At 36.6% G+C, this 24,852-nt stretch overlaps 1 protein-coding gene across 3 annotated transcripts in view; it reads left to right on the top strand.

Moving 5' to 3' along the window:
• FAF1 (Fas associated factor 1) overlaps positions 1-24,852 on the top strand; it is a 498,736-nt gene that overhangs the window by 202,588 nt on the left and 271,296 nt on the right. For all 3 annotated transcript variants that reach the window (XM_053575767.1, XM_053575768.1, XM_053575766.1), the window contains one exon: positions 19,571-19,676. In XM_053575767.1, the coding sequence (XP_053431742.1) occupies positions 19,571-19,676 (106 nt within the window). The remainder of the gene's footprint in view (positions 1-19,570; positions 19,677-24,852) is intronic.

Below are 24,852 nucleotides of genomic sequence, written 5' to 3'. Positions count from 1 at the left end.
CAAATTGTCAGTGGTTGTAAAAATTCGGTAAGCAACAGAGCTAGCTCCATTACATGTGAAAGTGCAAATTACACAGCACAATAATTGAAATTATTTATAGACTGGGCACGGTGGCTCACACCTGTAATCTCAGCAGTCTGGGAGGCCAAGGTGAGAGTGGATTGTCCTGAGCTCACAGGTTCGAGACCAGCCTCAGCAAGAGCAAGACCCTGTCTCTAAAAGAAAAGCCAGATGTTGTGGTGGGCAGCTGTAGTCCCAGTTACTTAGGAGGCTGAGGCAAGAGAATCACCTGAGTGCAAGAGTTTGAGTTTGCTGTGAGCTATGATGATCATAGCACTCTACCAAGAGTGAGAAAGTGAGACTCTGCCCCCCCCCAATGATTTATATATGCTAACAAAGACTGATAGTAATTCTTTTCATTCAAATTTCACTTTTATAACAACTTTTCAAGGACACAGGCCTATTTTGATGCATTTTTATTATAAATGAGAAAATCAAGGTATTTAGAATTGGAAAGAAAGTTGAGGTGTTTAGAAGAATTATGTAGAATGTTTGAGTTAAACAGTAAATACTCTGACTCTGAAGATTGTGGTATTCTTTCTAGCTTTTAGACTCCTGACAGAAATACACAACGCTTTATTCCAAAGTCACATACTTCTTCTTCTTCTTCTTCTTTTTTTTTTTTTTTTGAGATAGAGCCTCAAGCTGTCGCCCTGGGTAGAGTACTGTGGCATCACAACTCTCAGTAACCTCCAAATCCTGGGCTCAAGCTATTCTCTTGCCTCAGCCTCCCAATTAGCTGGGACAATAGGCCCCTGCCACAATGCCCAGCCATTTTTTGGTTATAGCTGTCATTGTTTGGCAGGTCCAGGCTGGATTCAAACCTGCCAGCTCTGGTGTATGTGGCTGGTGCCTTAGCCACTTGAGCTACAAGCGCTGAGCCCAAAGTCACCTTCTTTTTAAGAAGTGAGATTTCCTTCACCTGTTTATTTGTTTGTTTGTTTGTTTGTTTGAGACAGGGTCTCATTCTCTTGCCCAAGTTAGAGAGCAGTGGTGTTATTATAACTCATTATAACCTCAAACTCCTGGGCTCAAGTGATCCTCCTGCCTCAGACTCCTGAGTAGCCGGACTACAGGCATGCACCACCACATATGGCTAGTTTCCTTCTTATTGTTCTTGTTGTTTTATTTTGTTTTTAATTTTTTGTAAAGATCAGGTTTGCTGTTACTCAAGCTGGTCTAGAACTTCTGACCTCGAGCAGTCCTAATGCCTCAACCTCCCAAGAAGCTATCACAAGTGTGAAAGGAGATTTCTTTTTAGAATCTTGTACCTTGTCATTATATATTCTTTGAAGGACGTTTGTTTTTCTTATTTTCTTATTTAAACTTCTTATTGTAAGTCTTTTCAGGAATTCTTACGAAATGTCATTATGTGAATTCACTTAGTTACAGTATATAAATTATTTAATAAAATGTAGATATAAAATAATGTGTTCTTACTGGCAAGCTACTTTATTATTAATTTTTGATGAGAACTATAGAGAAAGAAAATTATTTCAAACCATGTCTTGTTTTAAAAAAAACCTTATTGGTTTGATTTTATTGCCACTAGGGGGTGCTTGGTAATTGAGTCTTTGCATATACAATTTCTTTCATGGAAAAAAACAGGACACAAGCTAAGAGCAGCAACATTTACCATATGAGCACCTATGATTGATATTAGAATGAATTTAAAGTAAATTGTACTGTTTTGAAAACGGTATTTCAAGCTTCCTGAAAATTTAAGAGCAAAATTAAAATCTTCATAACAGTTGAAAAGCATTTTAAACCTTTTTGAAAATAAATATAAATTAGATTTCACTAATTAATTGAAAGAATGAAGTATTATAGCTGTGTGGTATAACTGTAAATTATATTACAAATTATAGGAAAATTAGAGAAGGGGAAAGACTGTTAATTATGTTTTATGTCATTATAGAAAAGATTCTTTCCATTAATGATTTATTGATTACCTGGTAGATAAAAACAAACTGTGTCCTCAGGGAGTTTGTAACCTATTTATTAAGGATGTTAGGTTTTTCTTTTCTTTTTTTTTTTAAATTAAATCATAGCTGTGTACTTTAATGCAATCATGGGGTACAATGTGCTGGTTTTATATACCATTTGAAATATTTTCATCAAATTGGTTAACAGCCTTCATGGCATTTTATTAGTTATCATGTCAAGACATTTATATTCTACACCTAGTAAATTTCACTTGTACCCTTGTAAGATGCACCATAGGTGTGGTCCCACCACTTACCCTCCCTCCATGCATCCCCCCGTTCCCCTCCCCTCCTCTCCCCTTACCCCTTCTTCTTGGGCTATAATTGGGTTATAGCTTTCATAATAAAGCTATAAATTGGTTTCATAGTAGGGATAAGTACATTGGATACTTTTTCTTCCATTCTTGAGATACTTTGCTAAAAAGAATATGTTCTAGCTCCATCCATCTTTGGTTTGTAAGAGGTAAAGTCTCCATCTTTCTTTAAGGCTGCATAATATTCCATGGTGTACATATACATGTAATCCATTCATGGGTCGATGGGCATTTGGGCTTCTTCCATGACTTAGCAATTATGAATTGGGCTGCAATAAACATTCTGGTACAAATATCTTTGTTATAATGTGATTTTTGGTCTTCTGAGTATATACCTAGTAGAGGAATTGTAGGATCGAATGGCAGGTCTATTTTTAGATCTCTAAGTGTTCTCCAAACATCTTTCCAAAAGGAACGTATTAGTTTGCATTCCTACCAGCAGTGTAGAAATGTTCCCTTTTCTCCACATCCACGCCAACATCTCTGGTTTTGGGATTTTGTGATGTGAGTTATTCTTACTGGAGTTAGATGATATTTCAGAGTGGTTTTGATTTGTATTTCTCTGATATTAAGGATAATGAGCATTTTTTCATATGTCTGTAGGCCATGCACCTGTCTTCTTCAGAGGGTGTTTCTTAATTCATCCCTTTAGCGAAAATTTCTTTAGATTCTAACTTATTCCTGGTAAGATTTTTTACCTTTCACTCCACATTTAAATCTTAAGATCCACTCTTTCAGGTGGCCTATAAGAAGGAGTTATGACTCAGTCTTCAGAGCCTGATGGACTGATGCAGTAGGCCTGCCTTGCAAACCTAGTCATAGTAGAAAAGACAGCTTAGGCATCCCATGGCAAGCTTGTCTAGGGTGTACCTACCACATTGGTAAGAAATGAAAGGGAACTTACGCTGGGTATGGTGGCTCATGCCTATAATTCCAGCACTTTGGCTCTTAAGGACAGGAGATGGAGAACAGCCTATGCAACATAATGATACCTTATCTCTGCAAAAACTAAAAAATAGCCAGTTAATATAGCAAGCGCCTATAGTCCTAGCAAGTCAGGAGGCTGAGGCAGAAGGATCTTTTGAGTCCAGGAGTTGGAGACTGCAGTGAGCTGTGATTGAGTGCTACTGCACTCCAACCTGGGCAATAGAGTGAGATCATATCTCAAAACAAAACAAAAAAAAAGAAAAGAGAGAGAGAGAACTTAGTGAACTAGGGTATAGGAAGTTAAAGAGGAAGGTGCCTGTCTTGTCCTTGCCTTCTGTAAAATCTAGCTTAGTACAATGTGACTTTGTGAGTGATTCTGATTGGCCCTATTTTCCCTCTGGGAGAAATAAGTCTAGAATGGAGGCAAGAGGTGTGGAGGGGTGGTAGAGGGGAGGAGCTACAAATCTTCTAATTTAAACTCTTCCTTAATGAGGAGTATCAGCAGGGGCAGAAATTTTATCCTCCCTTTGAGGTAGCAGAAGCCTGAGGAAAAGTGAAAAAAACATTCTCATATTTGAGGTCTCTTCCAACGCCCTATGTTTGAGATGGAGTCTGTTACATCCATTCAGTTTGAATGCATAAGAGAAAAATTCTGAAGCATTGCTTCTCTGTCTCTGCTTCTATTAACCATCCAGCTGCGGTTGTAGTAGGTATTCACTTGGCTACCAGGCCTGGTTTAGCAAAGAAGTGAGTCCCTCTGGGTGATGTGTGTTGATATTCATACAAACATAGTGTACTTTTTTCTTTTTTCTCATTCCCACTTCTCTCTCATTGTACTAAGGCCATTGTGGCCACTCTTCTGTCTTGTCCCCCCATTATCCCAACTAAGAAAGATAACTGAGAAGTATTATGAAACTGTTGTGGGGTTCACTTATTAGAACAACATTCTCCAGATGCATTCAAATAGTTCTCATCCTACTTCTGTTTTTCTAACACCTCACAATCTCTGCACAAATATTAATCCTTGTAATATTTTTCACTCTTTTGTCTATTTTCTACTATTTCACTTTTTGATATAGCTCTAGGATATCATCTTTGGAAGGAGCTAAAACACGGGGAGGGGTGGATGTGATTCAAGAAGATAGCACATTTGGGCTTCAGACCTAACACAATGCATTTGTTCAGTAGTTTCCCTTTCACAGGTCATAGAGCCAGGACTTGTATTTCATAGAGCCCTAAACTCTAAATCATCCATCATAGTACTTTTGAACATCCTAGAAGTGAGTTTTTAACTCTCTCTCCAAGTTGCTCAAAAGTCAGAATCCATATGGTCCTCAACTTCATTCTCATTTCAGTTTTAGCATATATGCTACCGAAGTGAGCACTACTAAATGTTTTTTTTTTTGGAGACAGTCTCACTATGTTGCCCTCAGTAGAGTGCTGTGGCGTCCCAGCTCACAGCAACCTCAAACTGTTGGGCTTAAGTGATTCTCTTGTCTCAGCCTCCCAAGTAGCTGGGACTACAGGCGCCTGCCACTTTTTTTTTTGGCAGGGGGAGGGCGTTATTGTTTAGCAGGCTCTGGTTGGGTTCGAACCCACCAGCCCCTGTGCATGTGGCCAGCACCCTAACCACTGAGCTACAGGCACCAAGCTGAGCACTGAATTCTCATTTCCAAACTAGTTCATGTGTGAAGTAAACTAGAAGCAGTGCTTGCTGGCCCATCGTAGATACTCAGTCCTTTGAGTGAAAGGGCAAAGTGATGCAATTATTTCAGGAATAGATGGGCAACTGCCAATGAAGGAATTGTTTGTCTAGGTTTTATTTTCTTTTATTTTATCATTTTTATTTATTTATTTTTTGAGACAGAGTCTCATTTTTCACCCTGGGTAGAGTGCCATGGCGCCACAGCTCACAGAAACCTTAAACTCATGGGCTCAAGCAATTCTATAGCTTCAGCCTCCCCAGTAGCTGGGATTATAGGCTCCTGCCACAACACCCGGCTATTTTTAGAGATGAGATCTTGCTCTGGCTCAGGCTGGTCTCAAAATCATGAGCAGAGGGGATCCATTCACTTCGACCTCTCAAAGTGCTAGGATTATAGGCATAATCCATCATACCTGGTCTAGGGTATTTTTATTTTAAATCTCAAAAAAAAAAAAAAAAAAAACAGGGCTGAGTGCAGTGGCTCAGGCCTGTAATCCTAACTTTCTGGGAGGTTGAGGCAGGAGGATGGCTTGAGGTCAGGCGTTCTAAACCAGCAAGACCTTATCTCTACTAAAATAGAAAAATTAGTGGGGCATGGTGGAAGGTGTATGTAGTTCCAGTTGCTCTGGAGGCTGAGGCAGAAAGAGCACTTGAGCCAAGGAATGTGAGGTTGCTGTAAGGTAGGCTGAGGCCATGGTGCTCTAGCCTGGGGGACAGGGTGAGACTCGTCTCCAAACAAACAAAACAAGCCAGGCCGGGTGCGGTGGGTCATGCCTGTAATCCTAGTGGGAAGCCAAGGCTGTGGATTGCGTGAACTCAGGAGTTGGAGACCAGCCTGAGCAGAATTGAGATCCCATCTCTACTGCCTTTAGTCTCAGCTACTTGGGAGGCTGAGACAAGAGGATCGCTTGAGCCCAAGTGTTTGAGGTTGCTGTGAGCTGTGACGTCACAGCAGTCTAGCCAGGGTGGCAAAGTGAGACTCTGTCTCAAAAACAAAGAAACAAACAAACAAAAAAACCCCAAACAACAAAAAATACAATAGGTTTTAGTATTTCCAATAATTTGCTATAATTTCATTTGAAATGGTTTTCTCTGAGTGTCTTCTGCATGACGGCTTTTACTGATATGTAAGGTTTTAGACATGTGGCAGAAGAGGAGACCTTTAAGTTAACAGTTGTCTGAAAATTGTATGTGCAAGTAAATGTTTCGAATGCATCAGTTGTAATTTTTTTATCCCCAAATGCTTTAAAACAACTTTTTTTTTCTTTAAAGAGACAGAGTCTCACTTTGTCATCCTCAGTAGAGTACTGTGATGTCACAGCTCACAGCAACCTCCATCTCTTGAGCTTAGGTGATTTTCTTGCCTCAGCCTCCCGAGTAGCTAGGACTACAGGCACCTGCCACAACACCCAGCTATTTTTTGTTGCAGTTTGGCTGGGGCCGGGTTTGCCCATCTATTCCTGAAATAGATACCACCCTCGGTATATGGAGCTGGCGCCCTACTCACTGAGCCACAGGTGCTGCCCCAAAACAACTTTTCTAAAATTTCCATTAGGATATTGTAGGAAAGAGAAAAATGGCTTCCCTTTACCCTTCCAATTCCTTGGCTGGTCTGCAAATTAAATTTACATAAGACAGATTAACAAGAGAAAAATCATGTTTAATTATATGTATACACATGAGAGTTCCACAAAAGATGAGACTTGAAGAATGGCCAGGTGTTTAAGCTTATATAGCATCTTGAGCTACAGGGCCTTAGGGCTTCTGGTTGAGGAGTGGTAACATACAAGTTATGAGATGGTGAGGGAAAGAAATGCATGGTGAATAAAGGTTGTGGTATTATGCAGATAAAAAGTCTCTCAGGTAATAACAGTTATTTTAGAGCAGCCCTCAGAAGAAGAGGTGATTGTCTGGACATGGCATCCACCTCCAGTCTCCTCTCCTGTGATCCAGATTATTAATCTTTCCTAGTTGATAAGATTCCTAGGGAGGGGATTCCTGACCATTGAGTTCCTTTTGGAGGATCTATCTTAAAGCAGATAAGGGAAGCTCAGAGAAAACCTGACTGTGTCTGCTGTTGTCCAAGAGCCCTCAGTTCAAAGTACCCTGTTTCCCCAAAAATAAGACATCCTCCGAAAATAAGACCCATTTACAGGAAAGATAAGACGTCCCCTGAAAATAAGACCTAGCGCATCTTTGGGAGCACACCTTAAAATAAGACAGTGTCTTATTTTCGGGAAAACAGGGTAATCAGCATACCAAAACATCTTATTTTGGGTTGACATTTCCTGAACTCCTCAGTATTTATCTGTAAAAATATTTTAAGTTACCCGTGTTATAATCAGAACAACACATGATTTGATATATCATTCTTAAAGTAACTTGTCATTTCTTAAGAATTAATAGATAAAATCAATATTTCAAGTACATTAGTATGATTATTGTTCAACCTAAATAAAATTTCAGTGAGCATCATTATTAGATTTTGTGAAAGTAAAATTGGAAGTGTTGGAGTTCTTAATAAAAGACCACTTAAAACTGGCTCATTTTGGAGATAGTGTCTTGTTCTGTTGCCTGGGCTAGAGTGCAGTGGTATTATCATAGCTTATTGCAACCTTAAACTTCTGGGCTCAGAAACAACCCTCCTATCTCAGTCTCCCAAGTATCTGGGACCAGAGGTGTGCACCATCATGTCTAGCTAATTCTTCTATTTTTTTGTAGAGATGTGATCTCCCCATGTTGTCCAGGCTGATCTGAACTCCTGGCCTCAAGCATTCCTCCTGCTGTGACTTCCCAGAGTGCTAGGATTATAGGCGTGAGCCTCTGCCTGTAAATGAGCTTTGACTTTTTTTTAAGAAGAAGATATTTTCTTAAAAGTTATACATTCTGGATGAAAGAAGAAACTTGCCCCCAATTAAAGCATCGATGAAGTTCACAACACATCTAATTAAAGTGATGTACCAAACCCATCTATATAGTTTATTGTCTTTTGATAGGTCAGTGACCACTGAGATTAGCTTGTTAGCATCACACTTTGAAAAAGAACTGCAGGCATTCTCTATAGTTGATTTAATGGATAGTGAGAAACTTGGTCACTATCATGAAACAAAAATTAATATATCTATAAATATAATTTTTTTGCTTTTTTCCTATTTTGTCTAGATGGATAGAATTATATTTTGACAGTTTTGCTATGTACTATTTGATGGATCACAATCTATCACTATCACCACTAATTACCACATTTTGATTAATCTTATATACTTTGGTTAATACATTTTGCTGAATCCAGTATCACTATATTGATTAAGCAGTAATTATACACATAAGGCCACCTGAACTTTGAAATCATCATGAAAAATGTCATTAGGAATTATGTGAAACCAAATGTTTATTTATCTAGACATATTTAATTGCCAGCAAAGAAAGCAATTAAAAGTAGCTGCAGAGTAAGAGGCCAACCTTCGTTAAACATGGTTTTAAGATTGTTACAGAACTTGTGGTGATGATAACATGGTGTCTTGGAGGATGTTAACAACTGTAGCAGAGTGTTAATTAAGAATGATGTAATCTTTAGCTCAGAATTATTAGTTATGTGTTTAGCTGGACAAAACCAAAATTTAGTTTCAGTTATGATGAGAGCTCAAGTCATATTTATAGTGGAAAGATTAACATTTTACTTTTATGCTGTCCCTGAGACAATTTAAAAATCCTGAATGAAAGGCCCTAGCTCATTTACATACGTGCCAGATTTTCAAACTGATTGCTATTTGAACCTAATCTGTCATTGCTGGCCGTATTAGCTACAACAAACATTACATTTACATATTGATTTCTTATTTTGTTTTAGTGTAAATAATCCATAATTATAGTAAATTTGGTCTTTTGTTGACAAGAGCTCATATGATTTTGTAAGTTTAGAATGGAAATTTAAATTGCCGTGTGTCATGCTTTTTAATTTAAAATCTTGATGTATTTAAAAGGATAAAAGCATTGTAGATCACTAAATAGTCCCATAGAGACAAAAGAGAAAAGAGTTCAGTGCCTTTGGAAAGATATAAATGATAAAATATTAATAAAAAATTCAGTATACATTTAAAAATATTGCATTTTTATAATAAAAAATCATAGTAATTTGAAATAAATTACTGTTTTTACTTTAGTGTCAGACCATATTTAAAAAATAAAATCTGCTGGACATGAACCTTAAAAGTCTGTTTTATATTGATACTTGTGTTTAAAATATCCAGTGCAAGAAAAGAAATAGCATATACACACAGCAGGAATGAAAAAAGACTTTGAATTCCTGTATTCATGTTAATACTTTACTCTTCTTTATTACACAAATAGCATTGATTTGAGAAGTATAATTTCACTGCTGAAAAATAATGCATGTCAGTGGACATATAGGATTATTAAGTAGCAAGGCAGCAAATCCATAGTTCCCATTTACCCTAGTTAAAAGTGTGTTGTATTTTTGAAGTTAAAAATATGGATCCCATTTCAATTGCAAAAGTTGTCACTATTGGATTATGAAAGTATTTTTTATGGTTAAATTTTAATGGTGACATAATTTATATATAATGTACAAAGTATCTCTGAGTTATATATTGTTTTCTACTACGGATTTTAATGAGTGAGATTTCTGTTTTGTTGTGTACATACAAATATGTAATAAGCAGCTAGTTTAGAAGCTTGTACTGAACTAACGGCAGCCTTTTAGTTGAGTGCTATGAATGGAGAAGCCCTAAAATTCTTTATGTTTATCAACTTGGGCTTCTCTAACAAAGTACTGTAGAACGTTTGTGTGGCTTAAACAACAGACACTTATTTATTTGTCAGCATTCTGTAGGCTAGAAGTCCAAGATTAAGCTGCAGGTACCCTCATTTGAGGTTGGCTTCCCTTCTTGCTATGTTCTCACATGGCAGAAAGAGTGGAAAAACCATTGTCTCTCTTCATCTTTTTTTTTTTTTTTGTAGAGACAGAGTTTCACTTTATTGCCCTCGGTAGAGGGCCGTGGCGTCACACAGCTCACAGCAACCTCCAACTTCTGGGCTTAGGCAATTCTCCTGCCTCAGCCTCCCGAGTAGCTGGGACTACAGGCGCCTGCCACAACGCCCGGCTATTTTTTTGTTGCAGTTTGGCCGGGGCTGGGTTTGAACCCACCACCCTCGGTATATGGGGCCCGCGCCCTGCTCACTGAGCCACAGGCGCCGCCCTCTCTTCATCTTTTTATAAGGACACCAATCCCATCATGGGGGGCTCCTACCCTCATTACCTCATCTAAACTTAAGTCTCCCAAAGTCTCTGTCCCCAAATATCACACCTGGGGTTAAGGCTTCAACATCCTCATTTTGGGAAGGACACATTGAATCCATAACACTCCTGAAGCCCAAGTCTGAATTTATCTTTCCTAATCTAGTAGTTTAATTTTGATGGACTTATACTTTTAAATAGTGAGTGCTTGCCCTAGTACAGTTAATTTGATATTGGGCTGTGGGTTAGCCTGGCCCAATCTTATGTCCACTGAAGACTTTAAGAAGGAATTCTGTATCTAAGGAATTGCTAGAGAGGAAATCAGTCTATCTGTCAATCAATCAATCAATCATCTATCTGTCTATCTTAAGACAGAATCTCACTCTGTCACTCTGGGTAGAGTGCTATGGCATTAGAGCTCACAGCAACCTGAAACTCTTCGGCTCCAGTGATCCTCTTGCCTCAGCCTCACAAGTAGTTGGGACTATAGGTACCCGCCACAATACCTGACTAGTTTTTTTATTTTTAGTAGAGATGAGGATCTTGCTCTTGTTCAGGCTGATCTTGAACTCCTGAGCTCAGACAGTCCACTTGCCTGGGCCTCCCACAGTGCTAGGGTTACAGGTGTGAGCCACCGCACCCCACCTTTAGAGAGGGAATCTTTAAATCACTCTTACACCTTGTCTATTACTGTAATACTCTGTGAAATGGGTCTGGTGCTAGTTGGCAAGAGGGTGGTCATTCCTATTCTTCATTAGCAATTGATACATGATTGTTTTACTTCCATAATTCAGCCTTAAGTTAACCTTGAAAAATCACTATATATATATTAAAATAGCCATGTCTTTTCTCATAAGTGGATTGCTAAAGTACTGTTTGAATGTAAAGAAAACATGAAAGGAAATATAATGTTTATAAACATTCGTACTCATTAGAAAGCAGGCATTTTACAGATAACTTCTCTACTTGTGATAAGTATTCATAGTTAAATTGGAGTATTCCAAGGCTTGGATAGACATTGTGCTAATGAGTGAGCTTCGGAAGCCCATGACTTGTAGACAAAGAGAGAGAAATTATGTTTTACTTACACTATTTCTAGAACTGTGTCAGTGGCTTAGGTATTAATGCTTAGCTATAGTACTCAGGCTTTTAGGGAAGTGTTTGTCTATATTTTTATAGTTTTCTCTGTTACAACTAACTCCCCTTCTTTTCCATTTTAAAATTAATAAACTGGTTCAGGAAATTAGGAGATGATATATTTGAAAATGTCTAGCACTTTGCCTGAGAAGTAGTTAATAATGCATTTGATTTTTATTTTTTATTTTATTTCATTACAAATAGCCACTAGCTCAGACTCTAGGGACAATGTATATAATTTGATTACATTTTACAGGTTAATTTTAGTCTATATTTGAGGGTAGAGCAGATACAGGATGTGTAGTTTAATGTCCCTTTTCTGTTCATAGAAATCAAACCATGTCCTTTTTGACAAATATAAATATTTTAGTTGAAAGGAAAGTCATAATGGAGAAAAAAAACAAAAACCACTGAGAAGAGAATGTCTGTTATATTAAGACCACTTTTTTGCTTTGAGTTAAAATTTAAACTGCTTTTAAGAAGTTTCTACATTTGCTTACACCTGTTCTTCTAATAATTGCAGAGGAAACATGTCATTAAAAAAAATGTTCAGTATTTCTCATCTGTTTTGTCAGTCATCCTTAGACTCTCGTATATCAAAAATTAAAGTCGCATAAATGACTTTGCATCTTGAAGGTAAAAGAGAGACTGCTCACAGATGGCTTAACCATGGCTGACTATCCTAACCAGCCATTAAAAGGTACTTTTTAGGGACACAGTTTCTCCTGGTTATAGCATATGAGGACTCAACTCACTGTTCACTTCAGCAGCTAGAATCAATTTGCCTTGGTCATATTTTAAAGTCTTTGCAAGTTATGCAGATCACCATGGCAGATTCCTTACCCCTCTTCCCCAAATCATCACAAACACAAGCACAACTTACTCAGTTCAGAGGCCAGCTTCTGTGGAAAGCATCCTTGGTTTAATTTAAGTATTTTTCTGTGTTTCCATAGCACCTTAGGAAAATCAGTATTAGTGATCTTAACATGGTACCAATTTTGCTTATTTGCTCATCCCTCAATAAACTCTATGAAGGTAGAATATGATCTTAGTAGGTTTACTTCCTTGGTACCCAAGGCAAATTATAAGAGTATAATCTCTGAAGTTAGACCTGTGTCGCTACTACTTAATTTTTGGGTGACATTAAGTAACTTGATACCAGTTTCCTTATCTGTTTAAGAGAAACGATGAAAATAAATTCATAAAGTTGGTATGAATCTCTTAATGCCTGATACATAGTAGTCTTTGTTAAAGTCTAGCCATTGTTATTAATGGCTAAGTGAAGGAATTCAGCTAGAGCAGCGGTTCTCAACCTTCCTTATGCCGTGAGCCTTTAATGCAGTTCCTCATGTTGTGGTGACCCCCACTCATAGGAGTCTGATGTCAAAGATTGATTAGTCCTATTAGCTGACTCCTATAAACAAACTATTCATTTCTCTCTCTTTTTGAGACAGAGTCTCACTCTGTTGCCCTGGGTAGAGTGGCATGGCATCATGTTACCTCATAATAACCTGAAACTCATGGGCTCAAGCAATCCTCTTCCCTCAGCCTCCCCAGTAGCTGAGACGTCAGAGACACACCAGCTAATTTTTTGATTTTCTGTTTTTCCAGTAAAGACAGGCTTTGCTCTTGCTTAGGGTGGTCTCAAATTCCTGAGTTACTATATTCATGAGCTCGAGCAGTCCTCTTGGCCTCGCAGAGTGCTAGGGTTACAGACATAAGCCATCACACCTAGCCTAAACAAACTGTTCTCACAAGGAGCATGAATATGGTAGAGTAGCCCCAAACAAGACCTGTTTGTTTGTTTTTTTTAAAAACCAACCAACCAACCAACAACAACAAAAAACAAACCTCATGTAGGGGCCAAGATCCTTGGCCCCCTAAAGATTTGCTGACATGAGGCAGACTGATTAATAGGAGAAAAGGTATACAAATTTATTTAATAGGTATACATTGGAGCCTTCAAAATAAAGATCCAAAGATACAGGGGAAATTGTCCATTTTTTTTTTTTTTTTTTGTAGAGACAGTTTCACTTTATGGCCCTCGGTAGAGTGCCATGGCATCACACAGCTCACAGCAACCTCCAACTCCTGGGCTTAAGCGATTCTCTTGCCTCAGCCTCCCGAGTAGCTGGGACTACAGGCGCCCGCCACAACGCCCGGCTATTTTTTGGTTGCAGTTCAGCTGGGGCTGGGTATGAACCCGCCACCCTTGGTATATGGGGCCGGCGCCCTACCGACTGAGCCACAGGCGCCACCCGAAATTGTCCATTTTTATACTTAGGATTAAAAACGTGTAGACAACATGTAGAAATAAGATTGGACACATTAAATAAGATAAGATTTAATGCTAGTAGACTGAGTGGGGAAACTCAGAAAGGCTTGTTTGTCTAGATCCTTGTTGACATGTCTGAGTAGGCACTCCTTCTGTCTGGATGTGGGGCAGGACTCTCTCTGGAATGGGGGGCTCTTATGACCCATCTCAAACAGGGTAGGTTAGATAGTTTCTTTATTGCTAGTTTTTACACACAATAATTTTAGGTTTGATAGCTGGCGTTCAGGAAATAAGTTCTTGTTTTTATGAACCAGGTTGGGGAAGAGGGATTCTAGTGGTTTTTTTTTTTTTTTTTTTTTAAACAGAATCTCACTATGTTGCCCTCTGTAGAATGTTGTGGCATCACAACTCACAGCAACCTCAAACTCCTGGGCTTAAGCAATTCTCTTACCTCAGCCTCCCAAGTAGCTGGGACTACAGGCACCCACCACCCAGCTGTTTTTTTGGCTGTAGTTGTTTGGCAGGCCTGGGCTGGATTCAAACTCGCCAGCCTGGGTGTATGTGGCTGGCGCCCTAACTGCTGAGCTACAGGTGCCAAGCCAGGGATTCTAATTTTTATGGCTGGCATCAGGGGAGAATGGGAAGAATAACTCACAAAAGTACCATAGATCCTTTTGTTCAAGTTGCACTGTCATGGTAAGATTTTAAAGTACAGATTACCATCCAAAGTATTCTATTTTTAAATAAGTTGTAATAGGTCACCTTACAACTTATGTTTTTGGTAAAAATTCCCACTTGCAGTAAGACTCTATCTCAAAAAAAAAAGAAAAAAACCCTCCCACTTACTTGGCTTTTTAAAATTTAATATTCATAGTTCTATGAAAAAAGGATTTTTTTTCTTGAAAACTTGCAGAGTAGTTAATTGCCTAAAATAGGGTCTTATATATGATTGACACTCAATAAATACTTTTAATAGAAGGATTGATTGATTTTTCAAACTCAAACTAGAAAGTAGTGAGACAGGGATTCAAATATGTCTTTATGACTTACTAGCAGTTTAAGCCATAAACATTTTTCTTGCAAACTTTCCATTTTCTATAGCTAACCAGGAATTGTAGACTGGACTAAATTGGTGTTCTTAAAAAGTAGTCTGACAGTCAGTGCTGATCCTGGCAAATCAGTCTGCCTAAGTTTGCCAGTCAAGATTAAGAAACATATCTAAGGAATTGCACAAAGCCAAGTACTAAAAATATTAAGCATATGCATCGATTCATATGTAAAGACAAAGGAGGATCTAAATAATAATTAGGACTTTAAAAATTCTGAGCTCTTTAGCCTAGCATTTGAAGCCCTCCACAGTGTGGGTCTGTAATATTTTTCAGGTTTTCTCTATCACAGACCCTTCTTCACATCCCCTTACATTGCTTCCTCTTTGCCTTCTACATCTTTCCTTCTATTCTCCAATCTCCATTCCTGTTCAAACTATTCTGAGTCTGAAATCATCCTCCATATCTGTTTATCAAATTATTATCTGATCTTCCTCATAGTACTTCCACATATTCTTCCTTATCCAAACATCTAACTGTTTGAACCTCTCTGAATAGTCTGTCTTGAGGTAAGTGATTGTCTTTTACTCCTCTATTATTACAAAAATTAGGAATGAAATAATTCCTCAAGCAGTCTGTCCCTTTAGGGGATAAGATCTTAAGATGTAATGAACAAACTTTGTTAGAAAGTAGGTACCACTTGTTTGTTAGAGTTTATGGCCTTGGGCAACTGACCTTACTGGCAAAGTTTTATGAAGAAGATAACACGTCATAGGTAGACTCAAAAAATGAGAATTGGTAGTTTTTTATATGCAGTTCACAGTATGCACATCTATTTAAATCTTTATAGGATTGAATTGAATCATTGTCTAGTGTGTTAGTTGCCAAGACATATACTGATGAAATAATCAGATATCAGAAAGTTTATAGTCTTGAATTCAGGGCATCCACACATTAAACAAAGCAAAAAATACAAGACATGTTACAATTAAGTTTTAAAGTATCTGATACAGGAATACGTAGGAAAGAGGAGCTCAATATGCTGAATACAGGGGTAGGCCTAAAAGGTGGTCTGAAAGCTGTTTAGTGTTTGGAGGGGGGCAAAGGAATGGAGGATGAGGGCAACGTGAACAGAGATTGTAGTGAACATGGTGTGATGTTTTTGGCATGAGGGAATGTCAGCTAAGCTCTAGCACAAAAGCCAAATTTGAAGAATAGTTATAAAATGGGTCTACCTGTGACCGTCCTTGAAATTTTGCATAGGCTTTCTTTTACTTGCCACTTTTTTTTTTTTTGTAGAGACAGAGTCTCACTTTATGGCCCTCGGTAGAGTGCCGTGGCCTCACACAGCTTACAGCAACCTCCAACTCCTGGGCTTAAGCGATTCTCTTGCCTCAGCCTCCCAAGTAGCTGGGACTACAGGCGCCCACCACAAGGCCCAGCTATTTTTTGGTTGCAGTTTGGCCGGGGCCAGGTTTGAACCCACACCCTCGGTATATGGGGCCGGCGCCTTACCGACTGAGCCACAGGCGCCGCCCTACTTGGCACTTTTGATCTCAAATTAAGTTACTATACATTGAACATTGACCCTGTCTATTGTTTGAGCCTCATTTACCAATACACTTTTCTCCCACACCCATCACTGTAGTCACACTGAGCTTTTCTCACTTTACTGCCTTTAATGTTTCAGCAGCATTTGTCGTAATTGATCCTGCCCTTCTAATTGAAACAGTTATTTCTTTTGACTCCCTATACTAGACTTTCTTGATTTTTGTTTTCTCTCACTGATCATTTACCAATCTCCTTTAAACTCACTCCTCCTCTGCTTGATGTCAAATGATTAGAATGCCCCAGGGCTCCATCTTGGCCTCTCCTTCTCTGGTCACCTGTTTTTCTAGGTGATTTCTTTTGCCCATGCCATAAAGTCTATACTGACTAAATGCTTTTGACACTCCTGCTGTAAGCTCTCTTACTTGACGTTTGATTCATACATTAACTGTTCATGATATTTTTTTAATGTTTTAAAAATTTAAAAACAATTTCTTTTGAGACAAGGCTCATTCTGTTGCCTAGGCTAGAGTGCTGTGGTGTCATCGTAGTTCACTGCAACTTCAAACTCCTGGGCTCAAGCAATTCTCTTGCTTTAGCTTCCCAAGCAACTGACTGTGGGCATGCACCACCATGCCTAGCTGGTTTTTTTCTTTTTTCTTTTTCTTTTTTTTTTTTCATTTGTTTGTTTCTTTAAATCTTTTTTAAAGATAAGGTCTCACTATGTTTGCTCAGGCTCGTGCCAAACTCCTGGTCTCCAGTGATCCTCTCACCTCAGCCTCCCAAAGTGCTGGGATTACAGGCTTGAGCCACCTCACCTGGCCAACATTGTTTTTGGATATCTAATAGGCAGTTCAAACTTTTAACATATCCAAAATATCACTTTCAATTCACCCATGCACCCCACTCCTATTCTACTTTTCTTTGTTAAAGGTAATTCCATTCTTCTGTTGACTCAGGCCGTAAACATTGGGATTATGTTTTTTCTCTCAGACTCCATCAGTCTCATTTACACCTCTAGAATATATTCTGAACCTGACAACTCCTCACTATTTCTGTCTCTACGGCTGTAGTCCAGACTACCATCATTTCCAGCCTGGACTAGTCCATCTGCTTTTCCTGCCTCTAGTCTCGGCTCACTATAACCAGAGCAGCCACAGTAATCTTGTATAAATGAAAATGTATGTAAGTCCCATCTTACTAGTTCCCTTTATAAAACTCTCCAGTGGCTTTCGTTTGCAATTACTACAAGGACCTACATAACAGACCCCTGTTCTCTCTTGTCATACTAGACTCAACTTATGTGTATATAACTGTGTAATACACACACATACACATCACTTCTTCCACAGTATCTTCCCCAGCTATTCTGTTCAAAGTATTTCTCTTCACAAGGCCCCTCTGTTAACTTTTATTTTATAATCCTGTTTTATCTTCTTCACAGCACTAAATCTCTAAAATTATTTATTTGTGTACTTGATGATTGTTTGTCTCTTTTACTAGAACATAAGTTTCATGAAAGCAGGGACAATGTTTTTCTTATTCACCACTGTACCTCTAGCAACTAGAACAGTGTCATTAACACAGGTAGGTGCTATTTTTTTCCACTTGTTATTTTCTTGTCTAAAAAGTACCACCCATTTCCCATCCCCAGATAAAACAAGGCAAAACTTTTGTTCTTTCCAAGTGATAAACTCTAAGGTCCTATATAACTCAGGTTTCAACCTGCATGCTTTTTTCTGAGAAGAATTAGAATTCAGAAATTAGAGAATTCAAACCAACATTTTTTAAGCCTGTGACAAAGTTTCAAAATGTCCAAAAAGCTTCCAAAAGCTTTCCCCTGATTCTCTTCCCCTCTCATAGAGTCAGTTAAGTGCTTCTTTCTGTTTCTATTGTACTTTTGTTTTTTCAGCTTCTCATTTGTACTTATCACCATTATAATTTTTCTATCCCTATGAGTTTTTCATGTATAGGAATGTTGTATTGTTTGGGCTTATTCCCCTAGCACCTGGAATAATACAAGACATTGAGTTAATATTGATAAATAATAGAGCAAAATCTTACCATGGTAGTTTTTCAGACTGCAACATTGCTGTGTGAGATACAAAGATGAATAAGACACTTAACTTCTGGAAATTTATAATTATTCATTATTTAATAAATAAAATTTATTTGCAGTATGCCAAACATTATGCTTAACTGTTAAGGATAGAATGACAAAAGTTCTTGTTTCAAGAAACTCTATTTTAGTCTGATATAATTTCCTTTGATTTTAATCAGCAGTATTTCATGAGATGTGTGTGTGTGTGTGTGTATATACAGAGAGAGATACATATGTTGGTGCTTCCTAGTTATTTTTAGTCTATAATTATCTTGTGAACTATATGGGAGACAATAGGACAGATTAGCTTCCTAATTCTAATCTTTATGTTGTATGGTATATTTTTCATACAGTTGCACATTGGCAAAGGAAGAGTGCTACAGGGAACTATGTAGCACACCCCAGATATTTTCCTGATGTCATAGGCCTGACAAAATTACACTTGAGGCATGCAGGACAGATTATTCAGACATCCTAGTGATAGATTTTTACTTTCAGTACTGATGAAAATATTTCTTAATATTGACATAAAAATAGAACCATGACTTAATGTTTCTTAATATGTGTGGCTAATTTCATATGCTTTCATGGTTCTGACACATTTCTGACATTTTGGAACTTTATCATAGGCTTAAAAAATGTTGCTCTGAATTCTCTAATTTCTGAATTCTATATATTGCTGAGTCCTAAGTGAAAATACAATTATTTTGAAGGAATTTTGGTATAGCAATTAAAATTCTATAGATTTCATTATCTTCTGAATTCTTATTTGTGTCTTGTACAACATTCATGAGTTTAAACAATAGTTTCATACTTTTGTTAGTCCAGACCTGCTATTTCACTTGGAATTGAACCAGAATCTTTGAGTATATATTTTAGTAGCATGTTTGAAATTTGATATAATTGACAGTTGGTTCTCTCAGAGAAAATACATATGTAGACAATAGCATAGGACTTGTAAGAAAATACTTATGTATGCAAAGTATTTAGAATTGAAATTTAAAAACACCTTGGTAGACAAGGAGTTAACAGGTTAGCTCCCCTTGGTTGTTCTCAGCATGCTCTCTTGCCTTTAGGAGCTGAAAATATGATAACATTGGGCCCGAACATGCCTGTGTGGAGGTTAGGGTACTCCTGGGGTTTTTGCAGCTAGCTGTAAAGCAAGCTAGAACTTGTTCATCTCTGAGTTCCTTGTTTTTCTTTCAACCCTTTCAGTGCCCTGCAGGAGTCATTAAATCAAAACTTCATGCTGATCATCACCCACCGAGAAGTCCAGCGGGAGTACAACCTGAACTTCTCAGGAAGCAGTACTATTCAAGAGGTGAGTTATGTCTCACAGCTAAGGAATAAAGGTAGCTCATTACAGCTAATGTTGACCCTGTTAAAGAGGGCTTATCTGTTCTGAGTGGAAACTCTCTTTATGTTTCATTATTGGGTTCTTAATTTTAATTAACTAGAGCATCAATGATTACTGTAGATATACTAAATGACTTGACCTAGAAAGATAGATGTAAATGGGAGCTCTTGATAATTCTTAAACTAGTCAACTTGAAATCCTGCTTAAAAATAACACATTACTATGTAATATATTTCATGGTTTTAAAGTAATTATTCAAAATATTAATTTGGAAATTGTTGACAGCATTCGTTTTCGAGGATGCTTATATTTTCTTTAAAAGGTCACTCTCAAATATATTATTTATATTGTAGTCTGCCAGTTTTTAAAGGGAATTTGAGGAAACTTTTCTTAAGCAGTTGAATGCCATGCCTTGGGCAGTATGCTTCAAATGCTGTTGGAAATTGTCATTTAGCATGGACTGTCTGAGAAGAGTTGACATTGTCAGGGCTAACCAGGCCCACTGTTTTAAAAAAGAACCTCCCTTTGGGCCCCACCCAGCTAAAGGCTAGTAATTTATCTCCATGGGAAAACAAGTATTTAAGGCTATGACAGGATTTGTGTTTAGAAACATTGAAATGACGACTGTGAAGGAAACAATCATTTGTCTACTAATCTTTTCAGAGAAAATGAATCATGCTTCATCTTGGATTATTTTATTATTTTTTTCTTAGACTACATTGCTTAAAATAATTACTAATGCCATCTTAAGAGAACTCATCTTTACCCTAATCATTTTTTTTTCAGAAGTATGTGAATTGTTTCAGTAATGACTAAACTGGTAATGCTTTTATTTTTCCTTTGTCAAGGAATTTCAACTTCTGAAGTTGGCATAAGCATCCCATTGCTTTAAGTTTATTTTCTTCATTGATCACTTGAGTAATTTGTTGACTAGTAACTAAAGTCTTTAAAATTTTTTCTGATCTGACATCTAAATTGAATCATAGGTTTTGATAATATGATTTTTCTCTGGATTTTTTTCAGGATTTTAAAATACGTATAAATTGATGTTTTGTATTTAACCTTCATAATGGATATTTTATTCCCTAAATTTAATATTTTAATTCTTTGAGGAATCATTTTCGTTTCTACAGTAGAAATAATGTTTTTCTATGGTTCCATCTTAGAGTTATTATAGGATCTTCATGATAGTAAAAGCTAAATTATATATGTGAATATAATTAAATAACAGAAATTTAATTTAAAATAACTCCAATTTAATCCACAAAGGAAAGTTAATAAGAGGTAGTAACTTCATTCTATTGTTGATTAACTTATTTAAATTGAAGAATAGGATAATGCATGATGGGTGAATATAGGCTGCTTTCTTTTTCTTTCTGACTGATTTTTACAGCCAAAATTTTGCTTTTCTCCCCCCTACGTTGCTTGTTTCTGTAATTTGGGTGTGTTTCAACTTTCTCCCACAAGAGGGCAGAAGGGACTATTAAGCAGGTAGCCTAAAAATGCCATTCAGTGTTTTCAAATTAGCTTCTCTTTATATTAACAAAAAGGAGCATAATGGCCAAGTTATTGTTTGATTTACAGATAATTGGCATATTGCGAGGAGGAGACTTAATTTCACCCTTTTAAATTAAACAGGGAGATTTAAAAAGACATAAAATATTCATTAATGTTCGGTGATTATAAAGTAGTGGCATATATTTATTTTGCCTTTATTACTGTTTCGATGGGAAAATACTGCAAATATTTCCGAAATCGAGTTGGCCATACTGACAAGTTGAAATGTTTAAGCAGCGTTAATGCAATCTGCTCACACCTGATATCCTATGCAGAATGATTCAAAATGACTACATCAATTATTAAAAGAAATATTTAAAATTCTGTAAATGTGCCACTGTGCGCCACAGTTGGCTGAAACTGTTCTCCGTGGCCTGCTATTTTGATTATCAAGTATATGTGAAGCTTCAAGGACTTGAAAACAGTAAATCTTTTTCATACCATTTTCTAAATATTGTTTGAAAAATGTTCCAGAAATTTTTTGCAAAAGACACTCTTACAAGAATTTGATTTCTTCTTTTACTCCCCTGCCCTTTAAAGCTAATTTAAAGTAATATTTTAAAATGCTAGTTTGCCAGGAAAAAATAAATGCAGTTGTTAATAATGTCCCTTGCTTTTTTGTGAGTAGGCAGGTCCATATAGGCTTTTTTATTCTGTACAATTTAGAAAATGGTTGTGTGTCTCCTCTCAGGCCTATTGCTATGAGTGTTCTGCTTCAAACTGTGGAATACCTGTGGTGGTGGGGGTGGTGTCAGGAGAAGGAAAAGGTGCTCCTTTCTACAGCCATGCAATCCACAATGACACTTAAGTATGTGCATTTTTTCTTGTTGCATGATTGAAATCAGATTGCACCAAGATAAAAATATAATTGTGAAACAGTTTTGCAGTTTTGTTGCATAACTGCTAGTTTTATTTTTTATTAATGTGTTTAATGATGCTAAATACCCTAAATTGTAAATTTCTGTCACCTGGTTTAAGAATCTCTTAAAATATTAACAGGTTCAATAAGGAATTCCAAATAGTATAATTGAGGGGAAGGAAGAAATTTTGTAAAAATAAAACATGATCTTAATTTTTGAAATCTTTGTATTTTTAAAAGAAAGCTTTTGCAGTATTTTTCCTCTTGAGGGAAATTTCTAGCAAATAAATTAGAATCGAAAAAAGACACTATGATTTTAGCTTTTAATTTGACAAAATACAATTTTAAAAAATATTAAATTAGAAATAAGAACTAAAATGCAGTTTGAGTTTCAGATAACCTCTTCAGTGACCATATGGTCATGCAAGTCATTGGTGATAAATCAATAGTTGAACATGTGTTTGTTCATTCTGGTTCTGTGGTCTACTGCCTCACAATGCATGACTTGTGTCCTTTGGGTGCTGTAGATTTTAATTTAAGCTAGTTGGTTATTGAATGGTTTTGTTTTTATTTTGTTTTTGTTTTAAACTCTTTACAAATCCTTCCATTTACATTATCCTACATGAGGAGAAAGTAGTGACTGTATAAAAAGGTCAGAATTGAGACAGTTGCAAGTAATTATAAGAAGAAAAATTCCTTTTTTATTATGAAAAAACAGTTTGTAAAAATTGTCAGATAGTATGACAATAATTTTGTGATCCTCTGTCTTTTCTATCTTTCTTGGGTCCTAAGTTAGTTACCTGCACACTTTAAAAATAGTGAATTCCTTTGAAAATTTGAACAAGCTTACCTTATTTTAATTAATATTTTACACTGAGAATTCAGATTTTTAAAGTTCATTTACAGATTTTAATAATTCTATCTAATACAATTAAAGCTCTGTAGTTAAAAATTTACTTAAGATGGGTTAAATTCAGGGAAATAAAAGATTGATTTGCTTTCAGCAAATCCTAAACCCAGGTGTAGAAAAGGATATAAAGTCCCTGAAATCAAGCCAACTTTTTCTTGGAAACTGATTCTTTGTTATCCATCTTGCTATTGCAAAAGCTTCTGTTAGGCAAAAATATCTACTTCTCTTTCTGTATGTCATACAAAGTAAGGAATATACACATGACCAGGATAATGATAAGAACCTCAAGTATTTTTAGTGCGGAATCATGGAGTATTAACTATCTATTACAGCTAGAAGCATGATGAATAGCTATTGGAATTATTTAAATCCTCTCCCAAGTTTCACTTTACCCTAGAATTCTCACTGTTCTTATTAATGTTGATTTAGTTCTTAATGGGAATGGAAGAGGAAAATTGACAACCTATAAAGATATATCTTTCAGGGAGTAGTAAAACATTTCACTACTAGTACCATGTTGTCTTAACTAGGGATTAAGTGGAAAGCCAATAGATTTTGAATTAGTATCAAGTATTGAACTAAATACATAAATCATACTTGTCCTTAAAAATAATCTTAGCTAAATAACTGTGAAACCATGAGGCTAGTGCTGATTCTGTAAGTGAACCCCTTGTCAGATTTTGTATGTTGGGTCTATTTTTCTACTTGTTACTCTCTCAACTTGCTTGACTGATGTGTATTTTGTACTATCCTCCTTTATTGCTGATGGTTAGTAACAGTAATTAAAATATGTACGCTCTTACAGATTGTGCTAATGAGTGATTTTCTAGTAGTGGGGTGACTATAACTTAACTAACATGCCCTTTCTGAGTGTAAATGTTTTAAGTATTGGATTTTTTTTAGTTTGTTTGTTTTACAGTTTGGGGAGGGGGGGTGCTGGCACAGAATTGAAGAAAGAATAGGGTAGCTGAGAATGTGCATATGCAAGAGAGTTGTGTGCTTATTTAATTAAAACTTTAAGTGGTTTGTTTTTACTGCAAGATTAATGGCATATATTAGATCAATTAGAATGAACCAGTTTTAATTAGTGTATATCACGGTTTGATTTTTAAAATTTGAAACCATAAATGACATCTTAGTAAGAATAAGAGATTCTTAAGCAACTGGGCAGTGAATTAAAGCTTTTAAAATTTTTTAAGCAACTGGGCAGTGAATTAAAGCTTTTATTCAGTAAAGGAGATTGTGAGTTTCTTTTAAATGTACATATATATTATTAGCTCAAGTTGCATTTTAAAACTGAGATATGTTGATATCATTCCATTTAAATGAACAAATCATTAATGATCATTTTATAAATATTGAGGTTTTCTGTGACTTTAATAAATTATCTCCTTCAGACATAAATTTAAGTAATATTTACATTGCAATCATTTGTAATAGACAAATCGTTTTTCTCCTCTAGTTGTATTTTAGAATAATTTGAATTGGAAATCTTTTCACCATGGAAGTATGTTCACCTGCCTTTCAAGAAGATAGAAACAATGAAATTTTGTTAAGAATTAAGAACTGTGTTTTGGCCTTCTGTTACTAGGATGTGTGTTTCCTAGCATTTTTAACCGGCCACCTTTCATAATCTGTGATTTGTGTGTTGGTAGTTTTGAAATGCCTGAGTTAAGAGAAATTATGTTCAGTTATCAGAAACTAATAAACACAAGACATTTTTTTATATGCAAGAAAAGGCAGAGAGTAAATAATTGCACTGGTGACCAATACTGTAATAATCCTGTTTTACAATATGCACTTGACAGGTTGTA

The sequence above is a fragment of the Nycticebus coucang genome, chromosome 22 (assembly GCF_027406575.1).
Source record: "Nycticebus coucang isolate mNycCou1 chromosome 22, mNycCou1.pri, whole genome shotgun sequence".
Classification (NCBI taxonomy): Eukaryota; Metazoa; Chordata; class Mammalia; order Primates; family Lorisidae; genus Nycticebus; species Nycticebus coucang.
This window is presented reverse-complemented; position numbering and strand designations above follow the sequence as displayed.